Source organism: Triplophysa dalaica, chromosome 4, assembly GCF_015846415.1.
Source record: "Triplophysa dalaica isolate WHDGS20190420 chromosome 4, ASM1584641v1, whole genome shotgun sequence".
In the NCBI taxonomy this organism is placed as follows: Eukaryota; Metazoa; Chordata; class Actinopteri; order Cypriniformes; family Nemacheilidae; genus Triplophysa; species Triplophysa dalaica.
Window position 1 is genome coordinate 17062661 of NC_079545.1, and position 24145 is coordinate 17086805.

General features: G+C 38.1%; 1 protein-coding gene across 1 annotated transcript; it reads right to left on the reverse strand.

Moving 5' to 3' along the window:
• Positions 1 to 411: 411 nt before the first annotated feature.
• On the reverse strand, positions 412 to 23353 carry rorb (RAR-related orphan receptor B). The gene is made up of 10 exons (XM_056747240.1): positions 23136 to 23353; positions 8217 to 8302; positions 7758 to 7899; positions 6710 to 7129; positions 6500 to 6621; positions 5336 to 5468; positions 5134 to 5241; positions 4092 to 4202; positions 3843 to 3955; positions 412 to 3725 (listed from the first exon to the last, which is right to left on the reverse strand). The coding sequence occupies exons 1-10, from the start codon at positions 23140 to 23142 to the stop codon at positions 3567 to 3569; spliced, it is 1401 nt and encodes a 466-aa protein (XP_056603218.1). The 5' UTR covers positions 23143 to 23353; the 3' UTR covers positions 412 to 3566.
• Between the last annotated feature and the right edge of the window lie 792 nt (positions 23354 to 24145).

A 24145-nucleotide genomic window follows, 5' to 3' on the forward strand; every position in this document is an offset into this window, starting at 1 on the left:
TGCTTCAGTAGTGTCGGAGAAGCTTCAGTAGTTGTATGTGGTTACACAAGAGTGTTCCTCATAGACACACACAAACACACACACATGTGTGTTATTTGTTCCTTCATGTCAGGTGTAGGGCAAGTGCATGCTCATATATTTTGGGCTTTAAGAGGCGTTTAGATTAGCAGAACACATAGTAAGATTATGATAGCAAACTAAAGCGTGTCATTTTTATTCCTACAAAATAAGACGTTGTGTGTGTGTGTGTGTGTGCGTGTGTGTGTCTGTGTGTGTTAACAGAATGAACAGGGTGTGTTATTCAGATTCAACACTGAACAACTACCAGGTAACATTCAATCCACCCCCCCCCCATTGCCCGATACCCCCCTCCCTCAACATATAAGAAAACACAAAAGCCCAAAGGTTTCATTATTATGAACCAGCATGCAAAGATAGCTGAACAACAACAGAGTAATAATAATATAATTATAATAAAATAAAAATCTTAGAATGCAAACACGACTGTAGTAAATGCTTCATTATTGCTACAGTACCTAACAGTGTTCTCCACCTCACATATACAAATTCAGTTCGCCCTCGATTCACAGTCTAGTACAAAAAAATGCCTTCATCGTACGTTTAAAACGCGATTTCCGACTTCATCCGTTTTTCTGTAATGAGCATAGAAATAGAAATAGAGCAGCTTATTAACGCTCTGTATAAATAATCTAACTTACATAAAATCCATTTCATTTCAGAAGATGCTTAATAATTACAATGCTTCTCATTTGGAGCACAGACATCACCGCGGGTGCTTCTCTGCACGTCCATATTTACAAAAAGAGAGAAAGCAGGTGACTTCAGCCTGTTTGATCTCTCGTCGATACAGTAGGTACACGCTTTTTACACACATACACATAGCAAAGCCTTGTCTGGGTGGGTTTCGAGTTTGAGGAAACCGCTGTGATTGTATGTTTTCCTTAAAAAGGTCCATATTCTTAAAATAGTACTCTCTATTGAAAATATTATAAGAGAAGTCCCTGAGACGGATGCTTGAAAAGTTGCACCCAGAATTGATTGTCTTGAACAGGAAATTGTAAAATCAAGGAATTGATTCACTAACGTTGGGCTGAGTGTTTGGTTAATGAGAGAACGTTTAACAATTTCTTCAACTGACTAAATGTGTGCATGTTGTGTCCTTCATGTTATTATACCATCAAAATTAAGTGCTTTCAAGTGCATCTCACAATATAAATGCGTCAAGGTTAAAGTTCACTGATCTGTAAATCCGAATTTTCTCATTCCTTCATATGAAACTGACATATGGCTTTAGATCCAGTTAGTTCAGGTCAAGGGGAAAGCACTCTCGTAATCGCCATCTGGTGGGATGAGATGGTACTTCAGAACCAAGCAGCTCAGGTTTTCAGAGAATGTTGTGAAGTGTCTTAAACTTTTTCTGACAGAACAACACACACTCTTGTCATTACAGGTATAAAAGTCTGAAATGTGAGTACTGATCATTTAAATAATGACACAAAGATGATTGTCAGTGAAACTATATTATAGATGATGTCAAAACGCTTTGCTGTGTCTATTTAAAGGGATAGTTCACTCAAAAATGAATATTCTGTCATCATTTATTCGCCCTATTATCATGTCAAACCTGTATGACTTTCCTTTCAAAAGATAGTTGGTCATCGAAAAAACAGCGGTACCTATTTATTTCTATTGTATGGACACAAAACCAATGCAGGTGAATGGTCATTTTATTGATGACCAACATTCTTCAAAATATTTTCTTTTGTGTTCTGCAAGAGAAAAAACCTCAGGGGTTTGAAATGACAAGCGGTTGAGTAAATGATGACAGAATTTTTATTTTTAGGTGAACTGTCCCTTTAAGAATGCTTGTCAATGCGTCCTTAATGATTTATTTGATTTGCTCAATTAATTTTTGACCAACTAAGTTATAAGACAAAACTTAGTTTAGCTGTTAGTTTCAGTAGGATACATTATTTGGTTCTTGAAGAACTTCAAGAATCGCATTAGGATCCTGTCCCAAAGCTGGGAACTCCTAAATTATTTTCAAAGTTTCACTAGTAACCCTGTATGTTTGCTGTTGACTAGCATTGGTATATATCAAATAACTGCTATATTGGGAATGCTTAATTTTAAAAGAGATTATGATAGAAGAACGATTTCTTTAAAATATCTCGAGGCAACCTCAATTGTATCCCTGCCTGTGAACAGGCAGCTTTTTAGTGCTTTACTGTTTTCTACATAAACTTGTCCTACATAATGTGAAGAACATTCTGTGAAAGTATAATCTTAATATCTTTAATATTAACTGAATAAAACCATGTCAAGGATTAAAATTATAATGAAATGAATGCTTGAAATCAAACTTCTTTCAATTATCTTTGATTATCACATAACGTCTCCTTTAGACTAGACTTAAGCCTGTTTTTTATAGATTGCGTCACAATTGCAAATTGGAACAAGATAAAATATCTAAATAAATGGACAAATATACAAATAACAAGTATTTTTAAGTGTTGTTACATTTTAAACCTACTGTACCTGATCTGGGCATTTGATGATGGTTTAGATATTATTGCTTGAGTAACAGATTCTACTATGAAGGCAACAGAAAAGAGATCTGATTGTTTAGCTACATATGCTTTCCCAGAATAAGAGCTACTAAAGCTTAACTACACTAATGTGTTGGTTTTGGCAGTGTGGCAGTAAGAACATATTTTGAGGCATTTAGGGTAAAAAGGATTACAGATTAGAAGCAGTTGTGAGGGCTTCCCGTAAATCACGAATGACTGGATTGTTTTTTAGCAGTTTATGCAGAAAGTGTTATTGCAGCAATGACTGACAAGAGCCATTCATTTTTCGTAAAATATATATCTCTATAGTTACGTATGGAAAACTATCCATTATCAATTTTACCCACTTTAAAAGTGTAAAATTAGTGTGTGCTTTTTATACATATCTACATAGCCCAGACAAGGCTTTTAAACGTGGCCAAACAAAGTTAGTCCCCTGTTAACCTTATACAAGTTTCTTGAATATTCTGTACAGGTAAAACTACAAAACAAATACGAAAAATTACATTGACAAGGTACTGGCCGCATAGACGGGCCGCTGTTGTTTTTAAATAATGTCTAAAATATTAACAGAATGAGATTTAATACTGGAATACCGCTTTATACTAAAGAAAAGACTACTTGATCATTTTAGAATGCATCCCCAGCCCAAATTTCAATATTTTATAAAAACAAAAATATGGGTCAAACAAACAAATAAACTTACCCAAATCAAAGACATCTTAAATTGTCCTAAAGTCTGTACATTTCTGGTCAAACTTGAAGGCGCCTTTTGTCGCTGGCGCATATATACATTCTTATGACTGTACCGGTGAAATTGAGTGGAATTTTTTGAAGTGCAGGACATTCCGAAAGTTTTTTGTAGCTGCAAAATATGGTGGGTACTGCTGACAAGTGTTCATCCTCGGCCCATCGCTTGCTGATGGAAAGACCTGTTGCTTTTCCATCCATTGTTGTAGGTGTGAATGTGCGCGGTCATTTGGGCATGACGCTTCCGGCATCAGGGTTGAAGAGCTCTTTATAAAGCGGTGGGAAGAGCATGTTAACCGTCTCTGGGTGGAGCTGCTGAAAAGCCTGTAGCTCCTCGGTGTGGAGAGTGCACAGTGCAGACAGCGTGGGGATTCGACCAATCAGCTACAAGAGTGACGGAGGAACAGTGGAATAAGGGTCATGTGACTAAAAATGCTATTCTACCTGTATCTTTCTATTTCAGTTGAGGTGTATGTCTTTGGATCACTTGAAATGACCTACCTTGGCCAGCGCGTCCTCGTCCAGATGGTTCTTTTGCATGATGTGCTGCAGGGCAAAGTAGATTTTCTCTTGTAGCTTCTGCACTTTCCTCGGCTCCATTAACCACGGCCGGTCTACAAACACAAGAGTAAATTAAATCAGTGTGTGTTTTGTGGAAATACTGTAACATGTTGTTACTCAAAAAATATTTTTTGAGATGCTACAGTAAGATGCTAGTACTGAGGTTTCAGATTTGCATTGGGGACTGACCTGTAGATATGAGCACTGCAGCAGAAAACAGAGCGATCTCCTCTTCGGTTAACTGCAGTACACACAGACTCTTGGCAAAGTCGAAAACTGCACTGACCAGATCATCACAGCCTGCAGGTGACACACACGTTAAATGTATTATACAGTATTATCAGCAGTTTGAATTTAACATTTTTGAATTTGGCAGACCCTGTTATCCAAAGCGACTTACTTTGTATTATAATTAACATTTGTTTCTAAGTAAGTGTAGTGAAGTGAGTGAGTGAAGTGACCTATTTGTCAGGTATGGTGACCCATACCCGAAATGTGACCTCTGCTTTTAACCCATCCAATGAGTAGTGAACACACGCACAGCAAGTGGTGAACACACGTACACCCGGAGCAGTGGGCAGCTATCACTGCAGCGCCCGGGGAGCAAGTAGGGTTAAGGGTTAAGCCTTGCTCAAGGGCACCTCAATCGTGAGGATCAAACCGCCAACCTTCCGGTCACAAGTCCGACTCTCTAACCATTAGGCCACGATTGCCCTAATAAAGGCTTTGCAGCGCAAACCCCCAGGGATCGAACCCACGACCTTGATGATGTTACCGCAAAGCATTATAGGAACAGTTCACCCAAAAAAGAAAATTCTGACTTCATTTACTCACCCTCAAGTTTTTCAAAATCTGTATAAATGCATTTATTTGGAAGAATGCTTGCAACCAAACATTTCTGGGTCACAATTGACTATCACAGTAGGAAAAACTGCTTTATAAATGTATTTGTTCTGTTAAACACAAAAGAAGATATTTTGAAGAATGTAGGAAATTTGCAAATGTTTCTACTATGGTAGTCAATGGTGGCCAAGAACTGTTTGGTTACAAGCATTCTTCCAAATATCTTTCTCTGTGTTCATCATAACAAAGCTATGTCTACAGATTTGGAACAATTTAAGGGTGGGTAAATAATGACAAAATTTTTATTTTGGGTGAACTGGACCTTTAGTAATTTAGTTTTCCTTATGTACATTATAAAGAGCAGAAAAAGTAGATATCAATGTTGTACCTAGAGCTTTAAATATCTGCATGCCTCCATATTTCCCCTCAAACAGAACGGTGTTGTTGAGAGGGTTAAATGCCCGACACATTCTGACCAGCACAACTTCCAAACAACCTGGAAAAGAGCAATACAAACATTTTTTTAAATTTACATTTGTTAAATTAATTCAATTAATAAATATTGTGATGTTTTAGCAGCTGCTCCTCACCTGATTTCAGCAGTAATATCTGGTCATTCTGACACAGTTCCATGAAGCCAGTGATGCGCTTGGCAAACTCTACCACATACTGAATGGAATGAGTTATCTGTATAGCGCACTGCTGCCACAAAACGTCCCGTGTCTGAAACACACACACACCCTCATGGGTAAGCTTGACATCTTGACTGCTTTCTTCCTGCAAAACTTTCTGTTTCTATATTAAAGTGATAGTTCATCCCAAAATTATAATTCTTTCATAATTTATTCACCCTCATGTCATTCCAAACCTGTATGACTTTGGTAACCAAACAACATTGGGCCCTATTGACTTCCATTGTATGGGCACATTTCTCAAAATATCTTGTGATCCATATAGGAAATGTCAATGACATTTTTGGGGTGAACTATCACTTTAATGTTTGCAGCAAAGTTGAATTTGGTTATGCAACAAAGCTTGTTTGGGATAGTGCTTGAATGCCATTGTGATGCATCTTTTTTTTATTATGCTGTGTGCCTCTTTGCAAATACAGTATGTTTTATATGTACATTTTCTTCAAACAAACAGACTCCTCTACACTATCCTTTATACAGCATTGAGCTATAACTAGCAGCGCAGAGCACAGCAATTCCAGTTTTAATTTAGTTTTAAAAAGTAATGGTTACTTTTTTCCCAACTCATCATGAAAAATTGCAACAAAAAATAATTTGTAGTTTTTCATTTACGACATGTTCCAACAGAGCGCAAAGAATATTGAAATTGTGATATCAGCAAATTGCTTTTGTGAGCTCTGCAATTCTTTCCCTGCATAAAGAATATTCATAGGCACCATTTCAAAGGGCTTCTCTGTAATTACCCATAATCCATTTGACACAGAGAAATGAAGAGGGCTTGTAGTACGTCTGGTGCCCTCCACTATTGTGCTCCGAGTGTTCGTTAGCTAGATCTGTTAGCTCCCTCTCTTCTTTCTCTCTGTATGGCTGCAGAGGTCGGATAGTATCGGCTTCTGCTGACTGTGATACTCTAATGAACTATGAGGGTGCAATCTAACTAAACATGAGAGAATTTCACAAGGGATGAGTGCCGCCACCAGGTGCAAAAGCATTTAAATGAATGTACGGCTGTGAACTAGGAGAAGTGAGAGTGCTCGGCTGATTGAGGAAGTGACCTCACACCTTGCTTTGGTACATCTTGACCTCTTCGTAGGAGTGCGTCTGCCAGGTTAGCTGCTGAAGCTCATCTGCTGTGTACTGACACGTCTCCAGGTGGGACTTTATGATGTTCTGCGCGATTCGGTCTGGTTAAGAGAAAAACAGAGGATGTTGTCAGCAGTATGTTCATTTGAAACACAGTAAAACTAATATGAAATTCACCATTAGCCACACCTAACTCCCCCATGGACACTCCAGGTGCCAGCTGGCTGTCCTGATAGGAGCCGTAAGTGAAGAGGTTGGGAACAGGGGTTAAATCGTATATGGGTTCCTGCTTGATCTGCTTCATTCCTGTCATATCCAGTCCAGACTGATCGGGGCTGGGCTGGGTGGAGTCCATGCTGTAGAAGCCTCCGGCGACGACGTTCGGCTGTCCCTTGGGCATGTCTATGATGTGACCGTTGGCATACGTGCCTCCTATCTCATGGTTCAGGGTGCTGAGGCCGTTGGTGAGGCTGGTGGAGTAAACGCGGGCGAGGGCCTCCGCCTCGCCTGTCTGCTGCTGCCGCTGTTCCAGCATCCGCTGCTGGTGTTTCTGCACCTCTGCGTACAAAGAGTCCCTTTGCTTCTTCGACATGCGGCCGAATTTAACAGCTGGCGAAGGGAGAACAAATAAAAATGAACTGGGAGATTAGGAGTCGTTTTAAAGATGGGTGATGATTTTTTTATAATTTATGCCAGATATTTGAATCAATGTTAGGTTGGCTCTAAGAAGCAGATAAAATGGATTTCTGTGAAGTATATGAAAAGGAGACTGACAGTATAGTTTTTTAAACATTGAATCACTTTTAAATTGGTTATGTTCAACATTGATTAAATCAATTATCTTTGATATCTAGTACTAGTATACTTGTAAGTGTATTATTTCAATACTACTTGGGACCAAACTGGCCCACTTTTTAGTTTATAAAAGTGAACTTCTTAGTATACTTTAAGTGTAACAGTAAACGTTGAATACACAACTAGTGTACCTCTAAGAAGCACAAAAAAATATTTTTGTTAAGTATGTAAACAGAAGAATGAATGTATACTTTCTTTTTTCAATATTAGGACACTTAAATTAACTTATTTTTTGAAACGAAAAGTATTTTGGGATTGCATTCTCCATGAAGTATACATGTAATCATGCCTTAACATTTTCCTTTGGAGGTAAAATGCTAGAGACATGGTTTTGAAACAAAAAATGCCATTTTTTTCTATAAAACAATTTGATAATGCTCACCATCCCGGGACATGCCCAGAGCCAGGCACTTTTGTAGCCGACAATGCTGGCAGCGGTTGCGGTTCGTTCTGTCAATCAAACAGTTGCGCTGACGGGGACAAGAGTATGAGGCGTTGTTCTGTTGACTCCGCCTGAAGAAACCCTACAATGGACACAACAACAATGAAATATGCATCTTATTAAGTATAATTCCAAACTTGGGGCCTCAAGGTGGATCTGAAGGGGGCCACAGTTGTGTGGCATTTTATGAAATATAGAAATGTATGATACATTTTGTGCAATCAAACTTCAGAGAAATAAGACCAAAAGATCAAAGCAATGAATAGCACTGTATGATTATATATGTTTTTGGTTTAATTAAAACGGTGGACCAAGCAATTAATCCAAAAACTAAAAAAGGGACTTGGATGATTTTGTTAAAGCCATTGATGTTTGCAATAGAAAAGACAAGCCACTAACCTTACAACCTTCACATGTGATGACTCCATAGTGGATGCCAGATGACTTGTCCCCGCAGATTTTGCATGGTATAACTTCAATTTGAGCTGAAAAGAGTGAACAGAGGTGAAAACATTACACAACCTTTCGCCATTGTTTGCTTTGAAGAAGCACAGCAGAGTTTCCCTTGGATGACGATGACCACCTCAACTCTAAGGAAGATGTTGCATTCACGTTGGACCAGGATGTTCCTTTATAATTTGTGTCGAGAGACAGTTTTTCTTGCAATTTGTGGTTTTTGGAAGATGACACTTGCTGAGAGTCAATGTACTGTATCTGAAGGTTAAAGGGATACTTCCCCCAAAAAGTAAATTCTGTCATCATTTACTCACCCTTAGATTGTTCCAAAAGATTGTCAAATGTCACCTCCCATTGACTCCCATAGTATTTATTTCCCGTATATGGTAGTCAATGGGGAATGAGATCTGACATTCTTCCAAAGTAGTTCCTCCGTGTTCAGCAAAACAAAGAAGTTTATACAGGTTTGGAACAATCTGAGGGTGAGTAAATGATGGCAGGATTTTCATTTTTGGGTGAATATCACTTTAAGCTTTTTCCTAAAAGTTCTCACAAAAAGCATGAAAATGCATTTTTGCATTAGCCTCTTTAAACGTAATGTTTGCTTCAATTAGTCAAGTGTTTTCTTGGTTGAAAACAACCTTGCACATTTGCTGTAAGACCAATGTAGGAAAAGCTACAAACTGAAGCTACAAAGCGACTTACTACAAACACATGGCCATAACCCTACAACCTTTTCACCTCTAGCATGTGAAACTAGGAAATGTAAAACGAGAACAAACAGACAAAACCTCTGGGAGAGATAGAGAGAAAGATAGAGAGAGGTCTAGATATAGCAGAGAAACCCGTCTCCCTGCTGAGACTGCACACTTACAATAAAGAGATTAGCCACCCAATCTAATCCTAAATTATTTCTCCACATGCTTGTTCCCCTGCTCTCACTGGGCTTATCTGATACAGCAATTCTCTATTAATCTTTCCTCACTCAAACGCAAATTCGATTTGGTCTATATCACATTAAGAAAAATAACAAATGCTACATTTAAGGGTTTGGACAAAAGGGACAAGAAATTATGAATAATGTTAACTAATGAAACATATACAGAGCTTTCGCAGATTCAGACTCAATTACGATACAGTGACAGAGATGATCCATCAACAATCTCAAAACAATACTACAAACAAACGCAGCCATGCAAGCTTAGATTCCTATAGTTATACCCAATTTCATTTATTTCTATATGACACTGTAAACAAAGGTAACATTACATATCACATTTTACCTGAACTAGCATTTAACATTCATTTTGTTGGTGTAAACTAAACTAGCCTACGTTTTGCAGCAGTTTGGCCAGTAACTTACTGTACTGATAAGTAACTATTTTGTTTTAAACATTAACTTATCTAGTTTTTATATTTAAAATAAAGACTAAAGATCTTAGGTCACTTTTCTTGTTATGTAAATGTATCTTTTTAACATTTTTTACTAAAAAAAATAAACAAGAATGCTTAGGAAGAATGTAATTTGTTTGCAGTGTTGCTGTGCTAATGCCAGTAAAGAGACCAGTCTCTTCTTGCTCATTTTGAATCTCAAAAGTCAAAGTGTTTTCATTTTAATAAAAGTAAAGTTTAAGTCAGAATAAAAAACTGTACTAATAGGAAAATATAATATAGTTATCAAATCTACAGTAAGTTACTGCAAAACTACAGCAAACTTTTACAATGTTGGTTTAGTCATATTAAATCAACACAATTATGAGGTTTTCTGACAAAACATTTCTTCCTCGTTTACAACAAACAGAAAGTGAGCTAAATACAATTTAATTTAATTTTCTATGAATGTCAATGTAGCCTCAGAAATGTCTGTTACAAACATTCTTCTAAAGATCTTTCTTTGTGTTCATCAGAACAAAGAAAGTTATATTGATTTAGAGCAATTGGAGGAGGAGTAATTCATGAGAGAATTTTAATTTTTGGGGGAACTGGTCCTTCAAGTTACTATCATCTACATTACAGATGAGGGAGATGGCTAATAGTGTCTTCCACAAAAATTACAAATGTAATCGTTTGCAAAGCAAACTAAAAGCACAAATCAGCTTCAACTTCAACTCTTTTCCTTCATGTAAACATAGCTCGGTAAACTGCACATTTTGTTGGCTGACAAACAAAATGTCAATGCTCTCCCATTTGTAAGTTGCTTTGGATAAAAGTCAAATAAATGTAAATGAAATAGTTTCTTACCTACAACATCCGTCTTCATTTTTAGACAAAAGCACACACACCTGACTCAAGAACGCCGTGTGAAGCTCAGAGGTTTGTAAGTGTGAGTGCATCTATGATTGAATACATACACGTGTGTGTGTGCGCGCTGCTAATCTGACTGAGACAACGTAAACTCAGAGAGGATAACTACACTGTATACAATATAGGGAGAGCTTGTATGTTGTATTCTGGACATATGTGTTTTTTTTTTGCAATTTGGTATGGATAGGACAGTGGAGAGTGAGGCAAGAAATTATGGGATGAGAGAGAGGGAATCGGTTGCCGGGGAAAGGACCACGAGCCGGGATTTGAACTTGGGTCGCTGAAAGTGCTACTGCACAATATGTCGGCACATAGCCTACTGGACCACTTGGTGCCGACTGCAATCCATCTATTGAACTGATTTCAGGCCTGTATAGTTAAAGTTAGTATAAAAACACACACATTCTGGACAGCATAATTGGATTAACACAGAGACATGCACACATGCATATACGTTTACAAGGTATTGCACAGTTAAGCTGTGGCTGGTCTAGCTATACGTCTTCCTGTCTCTGTTTAGCACACGATAGACCGAAGCCACAGTGTCTGTGAGTTTGGCGGTTATGGGGGTGGGGGGGTGGGGGTGCGCCCCCAACGACCCTCAGCTATAGGCGCCACATGCAAGGTTGTTCCCATGGCAATGTCACCTTCTGTCAACTGCCCGTCCCTGAACTCTCTATGAAAACGGAAGCATAAATATAGAGTAAATATAGATATGTCTCATTGCAAAGACAATTTTATCAAGTTTCTTTGGGCAAGGTTAATGTTACACATCTCCTGAGGTAATAAACAAGTGAGATCACAGAAACCACAATAATATATGTTTTCTTTAAACAACTCGCCTCTTATCCACAATGCTTTGCACATCACATCAGGGTCTGAGGAGACGTACGCACTTTTGCTTGTCTGAGTGCTGCGTGTTTTTAGAAATTGTCATTGTCCTTCCAAAATCTTGTGTCCAAATTCTCTTTCTTTTAATGTTAAAACTTTTTAATAATGAAATATGTGTTGTCAAAGTTGGCAAGCACTTTTCAATACCTTTTATTGATAATAAATTAGCAAAACCCATTAAAAAGATTTATGACTAAAAATAAAATAATAAAAATATGGAGATGCGAAGGTTTCAGAAGGAAAACAGCGAAATAAGGGCCATTAAAGGAATAAAGGAATTAGATCTTGACAGGTGCTCTTTTAATTAAAAAAAATGTACAAGGCAAAGATCTGAAACAAGATCTTTCGTGTTTTTTAGTGCGTACGTTTGTGAGATTTTGATCGTAAAAACAAATGTAGGACGGTTTCTACGCAGCGTTTTATAAATGAGGCCCTTGGGGTGCACATAAACTAAAATACATAAAAATCGTTTTTCAAAAAGAAAAACTAGCACACGCTGTCCTTGCTTTTAAGGTCAAATAATAGAGGATTATGTTTCAGCAGAAAAGTCATGGCTGCTTCATAACAAGCGTCAGGGACTGAGTGAGTTCTGAGTTATTGGCCACTGTCTCAGAACACTGGACTGGTTCCTCTCATGACCCACTTTGACTAGTGCCAAAACCAAACTGGGTCAAATAGAGGCCTAAACCTGTCGTGGACACTCTCAGATACACAAAAAGTGTTATAAAATACTGCTTTCATCTTGAACTGTACACAACAGGCATCCAGCTATTTATAACCCTATGAAAAGCGGGATATTAGGATTGCCAGGCCATATGCCATGCTGTGTGTTTATGTATTGCTATAATGTGTATGTGTTTATCTGTATTTATGCTGTAATGTACAACACAGTGTAAACGTTTGGATTATCTAAAATAATATAATTGAAGAAATTATAAGTGAAAGTTAAGAAATATGTGTGGTTTTGTGGGTGGGAGTTTTTGGTCTGAATAAATATATTGGAAGTGTCTGTTTGTGTGTTAGAATGGCCACAGGGCCTGTGTGTGTAGACCTGTCATAAGTAATAAGGAGACGTCCGTGTCAATGTCACTGTTGCCAGGACGACCACAGCCTCCCTAGGTTTGTGGGTAGGAGGGCTGTATAGTCTGCCTGTCAGAGCGATCATCCACACCACCATGACATTACAACAGGATGTGATGTCATCGCCAGTCCTACCAATACAACCACACTGTGCATTTTTCATTGTTTCACATATACTTATTTAAGCTTTTTTTAAAGGATTAAAAACCTCAAAATATGCAAACGGAAAACCTGGAGGGTTGTTAGTTGGGGAATTAAAACGGCTAAAATCGTGTTGATAAAACCATTACAGATTCATGTTTTATGGCATGAAGCGTCCAACTATCAAAACACATCAATATAAAACCAAGGAGTCGGAATTAGTCAATACTAATAAATGAAACTGTTATTTGAAAAAAGCAAGCATGTGGTTATTCGGACTGCCGTTGCTCATAAGGTTTAGGCCTCTCGGGGGGTTACGTAAGATAGGGAGTGCAACGCTGGCGATTCCACAGTTAAGAGGAGCTCAGGCTCAGCCCTCCAGGCTTAGCCGAAGATGGAGACTGCGGATACCACACAAGACATTTAGCAAACTCGAATCACAGGGAGACACTGTTTCAGGTTCCACATAAACAGCGTTGATACCTGTGGCGGGAGTTTGAGAGATTAATTTGCGAGTAAAGTGAACAAGGCAGACACACGCGAGAGGCACGTGGATGGTGTAATTGATTCCTAATGATATGAAGCTCATTTCTGTCCCAGGAGAAGTTCCCACTCTCTCTAAATAGTTCTTTAATTAGCTTCATTAAAGTAGATATGAGCACCCCTGCAACTTCATTTATTATCACACACATGCACGCCCGAACGCCACGGATAACACTGATAAATATTGGCTGTCTGTAAAAGCTGTCATATCGGTTGTCTTGGAGACAGATGTTTATCAACATTGCTCGTGATGCAATCATTTGGTAATTCATAATTTAAATGATAATTATTGTCACTTTTGCTACAGTACCTGCCAGCTGTGTACAGTTTCTTGAAAATGTACAATGCAGTGTAACATACAGAAACCTGATACAGTATATAGTGATCTATGAACATATCTATAAAATGATACTTTATATTTCACATGTCGCCTTTTAGGACATTATATTACGAATAAAGTTACGTATGAATTACATAGATATGTCATTTTACCGTGGCTATTTTTATGTGTATTCATTTCATAAAATGATAATGACACCCTGGAACCTAGTTTGCGGCATAACTTCAGGTGACTGAACTGATAACGTCACTGTCTTTTATTTTAGCCCGCAGACGGCTATTTAAAGCCTTTGCTGTAAATCTCGCCTGTATGCATACGATAAGATGTTGTTTTGTCATCTGGCAGCTGGCCCAATGATATTCCTTGTTGGGATATGCTAAACAGTGATGCTAATACATTGTGTAGGTGGAAGATTATCTTGAGCATGCACACTTTTGAGCATGTCAACAGTCAACGTCTCTTTAGTAGAAACAAACATTCGATGATGCATAATCAAAATGGCACCAGTATGGGCAGTGTATTGTTTGTGCCAACATCTGTCCATTGCATACAAATATACATTTACTGTGTGTTTAAAGAGTTGAGGGGCTAGTAGTAATGGCAGCCCACCACCACTAGGTGGCACATTGTCCAGATTGACAGGTGCCTAGGGGTGGAAGTTGCTTGAATCAAGAGGGGCAGCCTGTGACAGCATGTGGCGTTCATCTATGTTTTACATCATTTCCTTCAGGGAAGGGCTCTGTGATAAAGACCTTGGGCGATTAGCTACACAGCCTTCACTGTCAGCAACATTATCATCCTGATTCTCACAACCATCCCGCTGAGGATTACTAAAAAAGATAATTGGGACAACTCCGTATGGGAATGCAAGACATATTCCACTTTTTTATGCCTCTTAGTCTTAAAGATATATGTATATGGCCACCCGCAATATCTTTATTTAAACATCACAACGTTTTTAAGGGCACCACTTTTAAGAGATTTACTCTCAAAGCGTTTTTGAATCCAAATTATAGTCTATTAACGAAACACCTGCAGTCCTTGTTTGGCTCACTGATAAATAAAAAAAGTCAACATAAACTTGGAATTATATGTCTGTAAAGTCATTTTAATAAGACAAAAATTAAATATCATGGGTAAATGTTAACTTTGTGATCTAAAACTGTTTTATTAATGTCAATGCAACTGCCCTTGATGTATTCTTGCACAGCAAATCACGCTGTATGTCTGTTGTCTATTTAGCACATTGGCTCGTATTTAAACCCGTGGCTGAGGGGTAGCTGTTAATGGTTTAATGGATGAACATTTTTAAATGCATTTTAGATCATACTGGTAAGCGCACCTGCACTACCTTCTTGTACAAAGGCTTTTTTAGGGGCTGTGTGAAAACTCCAATTATTCTGATCTTATTCCTATTCTATTGTAGTGGAGTAGGCGGGGCGAGACCGTGGTTCGAGACCTGTGAGTAATTGTTAATGAGTGCCAGCTGTGCGCGCACCGGTCTCCAATCACGTAGGAGATCGGGAGCATATAAGAGAACGAGCGACCGGACCGTTGAGGAGAGAGGACAGGGCCCGAACATGTTTATGTTTGTATTTGTGTTGTATTCGCCGGCCGTCGACTGTGAGGGTCGACTGGCTGTCTTTTTACTTTTGATTATGTTGGATTAAATGTTTAAATGTTTGCCGGTTCCCGTCTTCTTCCTTCCTTCTATTGAACCTCTCTACATCTATCTTTTAATTGTTTTAAAGGAATGGCGGTAGCCTTTTTATGTATGCATCTTCATTTCTGTTAAATAAGTTTCCATACTGTTGCATTCTGGGTAATAATGACACCCCTCCCCCTCTGCATTGTCTATCTGTGCATCTGCACATGTGTGTGAACAAGAGAGCGAGATTAAGATTGTAGAGAGAGAGAGTCAGAAGGTGCTCACATTCCTAAACCATATTGCCCGACCGTGTGTGTGTGTGTGTGTGTGTGTGTGTGTGTTTGTGTATTGAGCACTTTTATGTCAGAGGGCATAGTGTTGCTGGAGTTATGTCTTTAGTGCAGTGTGTGCATTTGTTGATGAGGCTGCAGGCATTTCCCCATTGGCCTTTCATCAGCTGTGCCAGACTCAGGCATCTTTGATCTCAGATGTGATTGGCTGCCTCGCTGAGGCTACAGAAGGGGACACGTTGGCATGTATTCAACATCATAAGAACACAGCACAACATATATCTGAAAATAAACCTACAAGAACTGTGTGTTTGTTTAATAGTGTCATGAGAGCATATTTTTTTATTAACAAAATGTATTAAGAGATAGCATAAAAATACATTTGACTCAGCAACTATTTAATGCAGGTGTTTATATATTTTATATGAATGGCATTATTTGCTATTAGCCTTGAAAATCAACACTGTAGAAATGTAATAATACAGAATTTTTCCTTTTTTAGTAATTTTACATTACGTATAATGTCCACATTTTTTGTACAGTATATTTCTGGAGCCCCAGCTGCTATAGGATTTTTTTTTACAGTGAAGTGAGATTCCTAATGAACAATACATCTTGCGATGGTTTGGGCTGCATCCGATCTCATCATCATCACAGAGTCAATGATGAAATACACAAGGAAAGACAAAAGAATCCAGGAGAACCGGCAACATCTTCAAGATGCTAAGCAAAGGCAAGAATACAAAATACGTTTCTATACAATTCTATACATCCTCTCTTCTCATCCCTTTGTGATGTCAGACTGAAAAAAAGCATCATAAATAAAGGAAAGGAAGTTGTCATGGCCAAACCCCTAATTGTTGGATTCATCGCTCAAAAAGCCTAATATGTTTCAGAAGCATCCGGACAAAAGCGTGACCTGACTATCCTCTACAGAAGACAAAAGAACTCGCAGCCTTTTTAAGATATCCTCCCTCCCTCCATCCGTCTGACCTTCACGACCTGCCTGCTCTCAACCAACCCAACCTCATTGACCTCATTAACCTTTGAACTTTCCTTTAAGACACAATGTGTATGTGGACAAGTGTTTAACTAACAAGTCATTAGCAACAAAATGTAAAACACCATGTTTCTTATACAGATAGAGACTGATGTTTTGTTATAAGCAGTTTTAAGTTGTTTTTAGGGGAGAGAGTTAGCACATACTTTCCTGTAGCTCAGTGGTAAGAGCATTGGCATTGCGTTAGGTTGTGGGTTCGATTCAGGGCATTGCAAATACCTATGTAAATTTATAGGACAAAGCAATTTAAGTCACTTTGGATAAAAGTGTCTGCCAAATGCCTAAATGTAAATGTAAATGACATGCACAGCACAAGTCTGTCACTGTGGCCCAATGGGCTTCTGCATGTGTGTTGTGTAAACTGTTAAAATGGGTTAGTAAGTCACTCAGCCTAAGGGTAGCATAGTTGTGTCATATGTGTGTGTTTGGACAGTATCCTCTCTCAGTCTTCTCCCTTCAGAATTACATAATCCTACATGATTGGTCAAAGGATGTACAGTAAAAGTTTTATATGTAAACATGTATGTAAATTGCTATTGACCCCATAATATTTGTAAACTACATTTAAGTGATGTTACTTTTAACAAAAATTGTAAAAATGGACAAGGAATAGACCAACTTTATGCATTTAAAAAATTAAGAAGTATAAATTGAGCGGATTAGAAAATGGTTAAAGAAATAAAAAAGAAACACTAAAGATGGAAGGCAGTAGCTAAACTTCTTTCATCGTTTGAATATGTGAATACTTTAGTTTTAAAAAGTCAATTTACGGTTTGTACAGAAAACTACAGATCTACAATAAAAGCTGTTGAACATTTTTCTGATTATATAAGCTTTGCAGCTTCATTCAAAAATGTATAAAACAATTTATGACCAGTTTATGAAACACAATTCATTAAACAAGAGAAAAGTTAACAAATATTAAACAAATTCTGAAGAACAAAGCAATAGAAAGGGATTTGAAGGATAAAGTTTGAAGACTATTCTTTAATGGAGAATTTAATAAACTGCACATTTTTATATAATTGGACTTTTGACTGCACCGGGATTCAATAAAGCTCAAACTTATTCTACAGATATAGTCATATTTTAATAAAATATAAAAATATTCAGTAAACACCATTCTTGGGTGATTTCAACAACTGACATCAGTTTACTATGATACTGATTATTGCATATCATTTACATACTACACACATACAGTTATCCTGTAGCTCAGTGGTAAGAACATTGCGTTTAACAACCAGGGGTTGTGGGTTCGACTCCAGGGGATTGCACATACCTATGTATACATGTATAGGTTAATGCAATGTAAGTCGCTTTGGATAAAAGCGTCTGCCAAATGCATAAATGTAAATTTACAGTATTGGGACATGAGATGTTTTCACATCACAGCTGTCACGGAATTAGTTCTGTCGGCAGCTAAATGGCAAACCAGCCCTGATTTCCATCAAAATGCCTCTGTTCTCTAAATATTGGTATGTAGATGTGTGTGCGTGTGTGCTCTGTGTGCCTCTTTACAGCTTTCCTCTCAGGACAGGATGGTAATAGCGCGCCTTAGGGCACAATTTAATTCCATGTAACGAGGTCCTTCCCCAAAGTGGCCCCAGGAGCGCCTCTCTGAAAGAAGCAAATTGATCACAAAGACAAACTAAGGCCTCTCTTCACCTGAGAGCTCAGTCTCTCGGTCTCACTCATCTTTCTATCTCTCTTGTTCACTCCATCTCAATATCCTTATCTGTCTTAACTTCTGTTCTTCATCTAAATCTCTTTAAAAGCGCTCTTTTTAAAGGCTCACAAACAACTCTCCTGTTATACACATTTTTAGAAAAATGCGTTTAAGTCAGGTCTGGGTGAGCTTTCGCCTTTAGATGGAATGTATCTTTAACCGACACTTAAATTTTTTGCAATTTTCCCTAAAAGTAAATTTAGAGGAAACTGATTGAGCACACAAACTCATATAACACAATTAAGGAGGAGAGAGAGCTTCCCTTTAGATCCCATTTCTGTGTTTCATAACAACGTGTCTTAATTCTGCCTCTATGGTAAAAACCCAAGTTTCTCTCTGTCTCATTTCTACTCGGTGTCTGAGGTGGAACAGTAAGCCTTTTAACAGAAACAATATATTTCTGGACACACTGTATCATGCTGAAAAGACTATGGGACCAAGCCAGCAAAAGAATGTTTAGGTAGCACATGTATACTGCATTCAAAATGTAATGTCTATCTACAGTAGTGACCCCTAGAAATGAATGCCACAACCTATGGTTCTACTGCCAGGAAAAACACATACCGATAAAATGTGTAACCTGAGTGCAATGTCACTTTGAATACAAGTGTCTGATGAATGGATACATCTAAAATATTCTCCAAAGATGATGCGCAGAGCCTCTCAGACCCCTCCTGCAGCATTTCATAAGCCCCAGGTGTCACTATCCACAGCACACTTTGCTGAATGAATGAACTCCAAGTGAAGGCTAGACCGTCAAAGAGAACTCATAAACCGACAAGCAAAGAAAACATGCAGAAATGCCGCTACCCAATACCGCGGGGAGGACACGACGCAAAAAGATTGCCTTATAGTTTCATCTCTCAGAGATGTTCTCTCATCAACAAGGAAGCATCTTAAACAAGGTCTCAATAAACAGATGCCACACACACAAGTCTGCATGTTTTCAGTCAACCCTACAATGCTTCACAAAAACACTTAAGGGGATAAGACGACACTTCAGTGAAGGAAACGCATGCAGTCGCATAGAATAAAAATGTTAACCGTTCCTTTCAATACCTACGTAAAATGCCAGTTGCATTCTGAATGAATTTATTTAAAATCTGTAAAATGAAGGGACTAAAGAATGTAGCATACCGAATGGATTAGGTTTGTGCCGGCTGCGCAATTCTGTTTCGTTCTGACTTTAGGGGATTACATCTATGGGTTTCTTTGCGTAATCTTTCTCAGGTTACGTGAGTACAAGCTATTACTCAGCAGAACAGTGAAGAAACTAACAGGTACAATAAACAATTGATCATATGATATTAGTACCGAACTAATCTTCAGACTTCAAAGTGAAACACTATGACCACACAGAACTTCACAGCACTCACCACAATGTGGACAAATTACAGTAAACATTAACCTAAATGTAGAAACACTGTCTAGCGGTTTTGCAGTCCGATATATTGTCCTGTCTGTGTCAATGGAAACCACAACGATCTGAGTGCTGAACATTATGAAGAATGAAATAAAACAGTCAGCAATAGCTTTAGCCATTTATTACACTGGAATATCTCCAGGTAGACTTTTACATTACATTTGTGTTTTCTTTCAACTTATATGAAGTTTTTATTGTTTTTGCATTATAAGGTGATATTTTATATAGAACACAGCACATAAAACAGCAGAATGGTCATTGATAGTCATTGTTGGCCTACTGCTAAAGATTTGGAGCAGTTTGTAATCTGTCCTTTAACGTGGTCCTGTGAACAGTGGTAGTTAAACAAATGTTACACTTCATATGGTTGTATTTGTTAACATAAGTAATTGCATAAACTAACACGAGCTAACAATAAGCAAAGTAGTTTTTCAGCATGATTTAAGTCTTGTTACGTTAATGTCAATACAATTTTCCATGTTAGTTCATGCCGCATTAACTGTATGTTAACAGCTACAACATCTGATTTTAAAAATGTTTTGGGTAATGCTGAAATAAACTTGAACTCACGTTAACAAATGCTGTACAAGTATCGTTCATTGTTATGTTAATAACCCAGTAACAATAATATATAATATTAAAACCATACATGGGACAAAAGATTTGCTGTGTGGTTCCTGCTCATGGTCAAGCGGGCCATGCATATTGATCCAACTCTTCAGCAAGCCTAGCCACGCAACGTCAAGCAGGTCGATGGAGAGAGGGCCTCTCCCTCTGGAAGCCAATGTGATGCTAAAAGCTATTGGCATTGGGAGTTCATGCGTAACTTTGTCTCTTTTTGTGTCTGTGGCTTTGAGTTTTGCGCAGCACGTACCGAAACGAGCCTGGGCAAAACAACATGGCAAAACAGCTGAGGAATATTCACAGAAATAACAGGCTGATATGGAGTTAACGTAGCAGACATGTTTCCTTGCTGTCCTTTAAAAAGCAAACAAATAAAAAATGGGAGGGGGTTTGGATGTGATCAGTTTGAATGTGATCTGCGTGTGACAGAGTTGTGGGAAAACTAACCCAGCCCTGAAGCAGCACTACACAATGAAATAGAGAAGACATGGTTTGGAACAGATAAAAGAACTAGAGTTACTACAATGGGAACCATAACCCTTGAGATATGTATTGAAAAACATTGCATGTCTGTGTCTGAACAGCAAAGATTTGTTGACCAATTGAAAACATCTCTGTAAATGATAAACATCTTTACACAGCAAACAAACTTTACTGTATTAGTGATATAAATCAAATGGATGCTTTCAGAAAGTATTTTAAAGCATTCCAGAATTGCATTTTTCTTATTTAAAAAAATAAATGATGAAGTTTAAAATAAAGCCACAAGCATAAAATAACGAAATTTCAATAATAATTTGATGAATAGACTTGCATCTGCTTGAAGGAAGAGGCTAATAACTAAATCCTAAACAAACATGCAATATTGTGTAGGCTAAATGGTAAATTAAAACCCATATTAACTAGAATGTTGAATTAATAGGCTATATAGTCAATGAAAGGTTTATTTCATTTCAACGTTTTTTGTCTTTTACGCTACACAAAATGTAGCGTAGAGAAAGAACAAATGAAAGCGTTGTGATACATTAAACACACTACAAAAATAATGGAAATTATTACTGACCCTAAAAAATCTGTTACGCATTTTTGCCAAATTTACGCATTTTTGCCAAAGAGGCGACAACTTACATGAAATTCACAAATATAATACTATGTTTTGTGTTAAAAATGTGTAAATCTTTTCATTTTATTTCATTTCTATACAATTAATTGACAATGTAGCGGAAAACAGGAGCACCGCAGTCGGCCAATGGAACCGGGTTCAGAAAGGGGCCTCTTCTGATGTAATTCTTTCTGACACGGTCCTTTGGGGCATGGAAAGAGAGAAACAGAGAGATGCTCTGGGGCCGAGGATATGTTGTGTCACAGAGATGGAGTTTTTAGCGTTTCTCAGGGCGAGCGCACTTTTCGGACACTTAAGAGCGCATTCAAACGTTTGTCCGGGCAGAGTAAAAGAGGGACAACCTTACGCAGAACTCCCGTCAATGATTAACATGTCGAAATGTATGGCCCATTTATTTATAGGCTGCATTTGTTAAAATATTTTACTGCATGAAAAACTAATAAATAACCTAACGGAAAAACCAGTACAACAAGCGTTATGCAATATATTTTAAATAGGGTTTAACAGCTTTTCTGTTTTTCCAATGTTATCTTTTAGATGTAATGATGTACAGTTCTGGCAATGATACACATTACAGCTTATATAAAATAATATTAATTATTTTTATTAACCCTTTAAACCTGTGAACAAAACTTTTTTGAAAACAGTTCTATATGCCTGCTATTTTATAAAAACATGACAAAGATGCCACCATGAACTGAAATTTGAAGAAACTAATATTGCTATGTATACTTTTTTCTATTTTGCACTGGGCTGTGTTTTTTGCACTTCTCTTTAAACTCAAACTAACCAAAATCTCCATTAAGTTTTCAGATACTTTTTCACGCTCTTATATGGTCGCGACGATGAAGGCAACTGTAATAAGCGTACAGCGCGTGGAATAGGGAAAGCGCGCGCACTGCTCCAGGCGTGTATACACTCCCAACACGGGTCGCGCGGACACCGGTGCTGCACTTCGACGCTTTCAGCGCGCAGCGGCGCCTAACTGACGGAAATGGGTCAGTAGAACGCATGACACAAACTCATGCGTTTACACACACCGTGGAAGTCTGTCTTAAAATATTACTCACTTCACTTCCCAGAACAACACATGTAATTTGGATGCAACGCTTTTCCCAATGTGTTAACTTTTTCTGCGCATGAATCCAGAGAGACTTTGGACTGCTACTGTAAGAGGCTAATTTATCTCACATCCATATAAATATTTCATTAAAGAAACACACCTTCAGATCGGCAACGTAAAGTATTTGGAAGCACATAAAGAAAACTCTTTAGGAACAACATCATTTAGGAAAGTTGGAGCGGAGTTGTTGTCTCGTTCTCTTAATTAAACAGCTGGCTGTAAAAGGCGCGTGAACTTCATAAACACGGGATTGGGATTAATGTGTTGCATAGCTCTCTTTAGAACTAAAACTCGTATATGGACCCGAACGTGTCCATATATTATACCCAAATTTAATGTCAGCTTGTCAATGTGTATACGTTTCTTCAGTTTGACACATGTCTAGACTTCACGTGTATCTTTAAAAGCTCCATTAACAAAGAACAGAATGAATTTATGGAGCGACAAGAACGGAATAAACTCTGCGGACAGGAAACTGAAATGAGAATAAGACCGCAGTCTATTATTACTCAACCGAGCTGTCAGAGACGGTTGCGTTCCTACCTCGCATAGTGGTGGCGTCTTGCTCCCGAACGCGTCAGTCATGAAGAAACAAACATAAACCAGAGTAAAAAAACAAGATCCTTCGTGAAGTTTCGTCTTGTCAACGTCAAAATGCGAGACTGCTGTGCAAAACCATTCCAGAGGCGCGCGTGAGGCGGTGGAGCAGGAGCTGCGCGGTGGTCCGACTCTTCAGGCAAGCATGCGCGTTTTACATGACATCTGCGATCGCATATACCCAGCGGAGGTTTTCACTGCCTCCGAGAGCGCGGAGGAGAGCGAAGGGGAGGCGCGCGGAAGCCCGGATTGGACTGACACTTTTTGCTCCGCCTACTTTCTAGCGTCTTCAGTCTTTAAATGGTTTAAAGCTGATAGTCCGACACTTTACAGTTTTGTGTATCCGGACGACACGCGGGACTGTTTACGGTGCACACACATCGCGCGTATAGACTGTCTCTACAAAACCAAAAACGCCTTTGCACGCAGTTGTTTTTTGCGTTATTTTTTGCATTTTCAACACTTTCTTCATTACGGTTATTATTAGTATTATTAAGTGATAGTAGTCCTGTTTATTTTCCTTAAAAGAGATTGTGTAGTGTGGATGTACATATTTATACACATAGAAGGAAATAATCTGTGGATTATTTTAGAGAACTTTAAAATAGAAATTTAGCATAAATTTGCATTACAGTCCACAATAAATATGTATTTGTCAGATATTTGATAGATGTGCATGAAATGTCATCATATAAAGAAAACAAAACAACAATTGCATGTTTTCAAGTTCTTTAAGGTGCAAAAACACATAAATAAAAAACATATGACATCAAATCTCTACAATCATTTCATTTTTAAGGATAATCATTTGTAATTAAAAAATTCATTAGGGCTCATCCACTACATCAATGTTAACAGCAAATAGCATAGCATATGAAACTGCCCACTGCCTGCATGTGTATGTGTGTGTGTATAGGGGGGAGGTGGAGACTGTGCTATAGACCCATCCCGGCAAG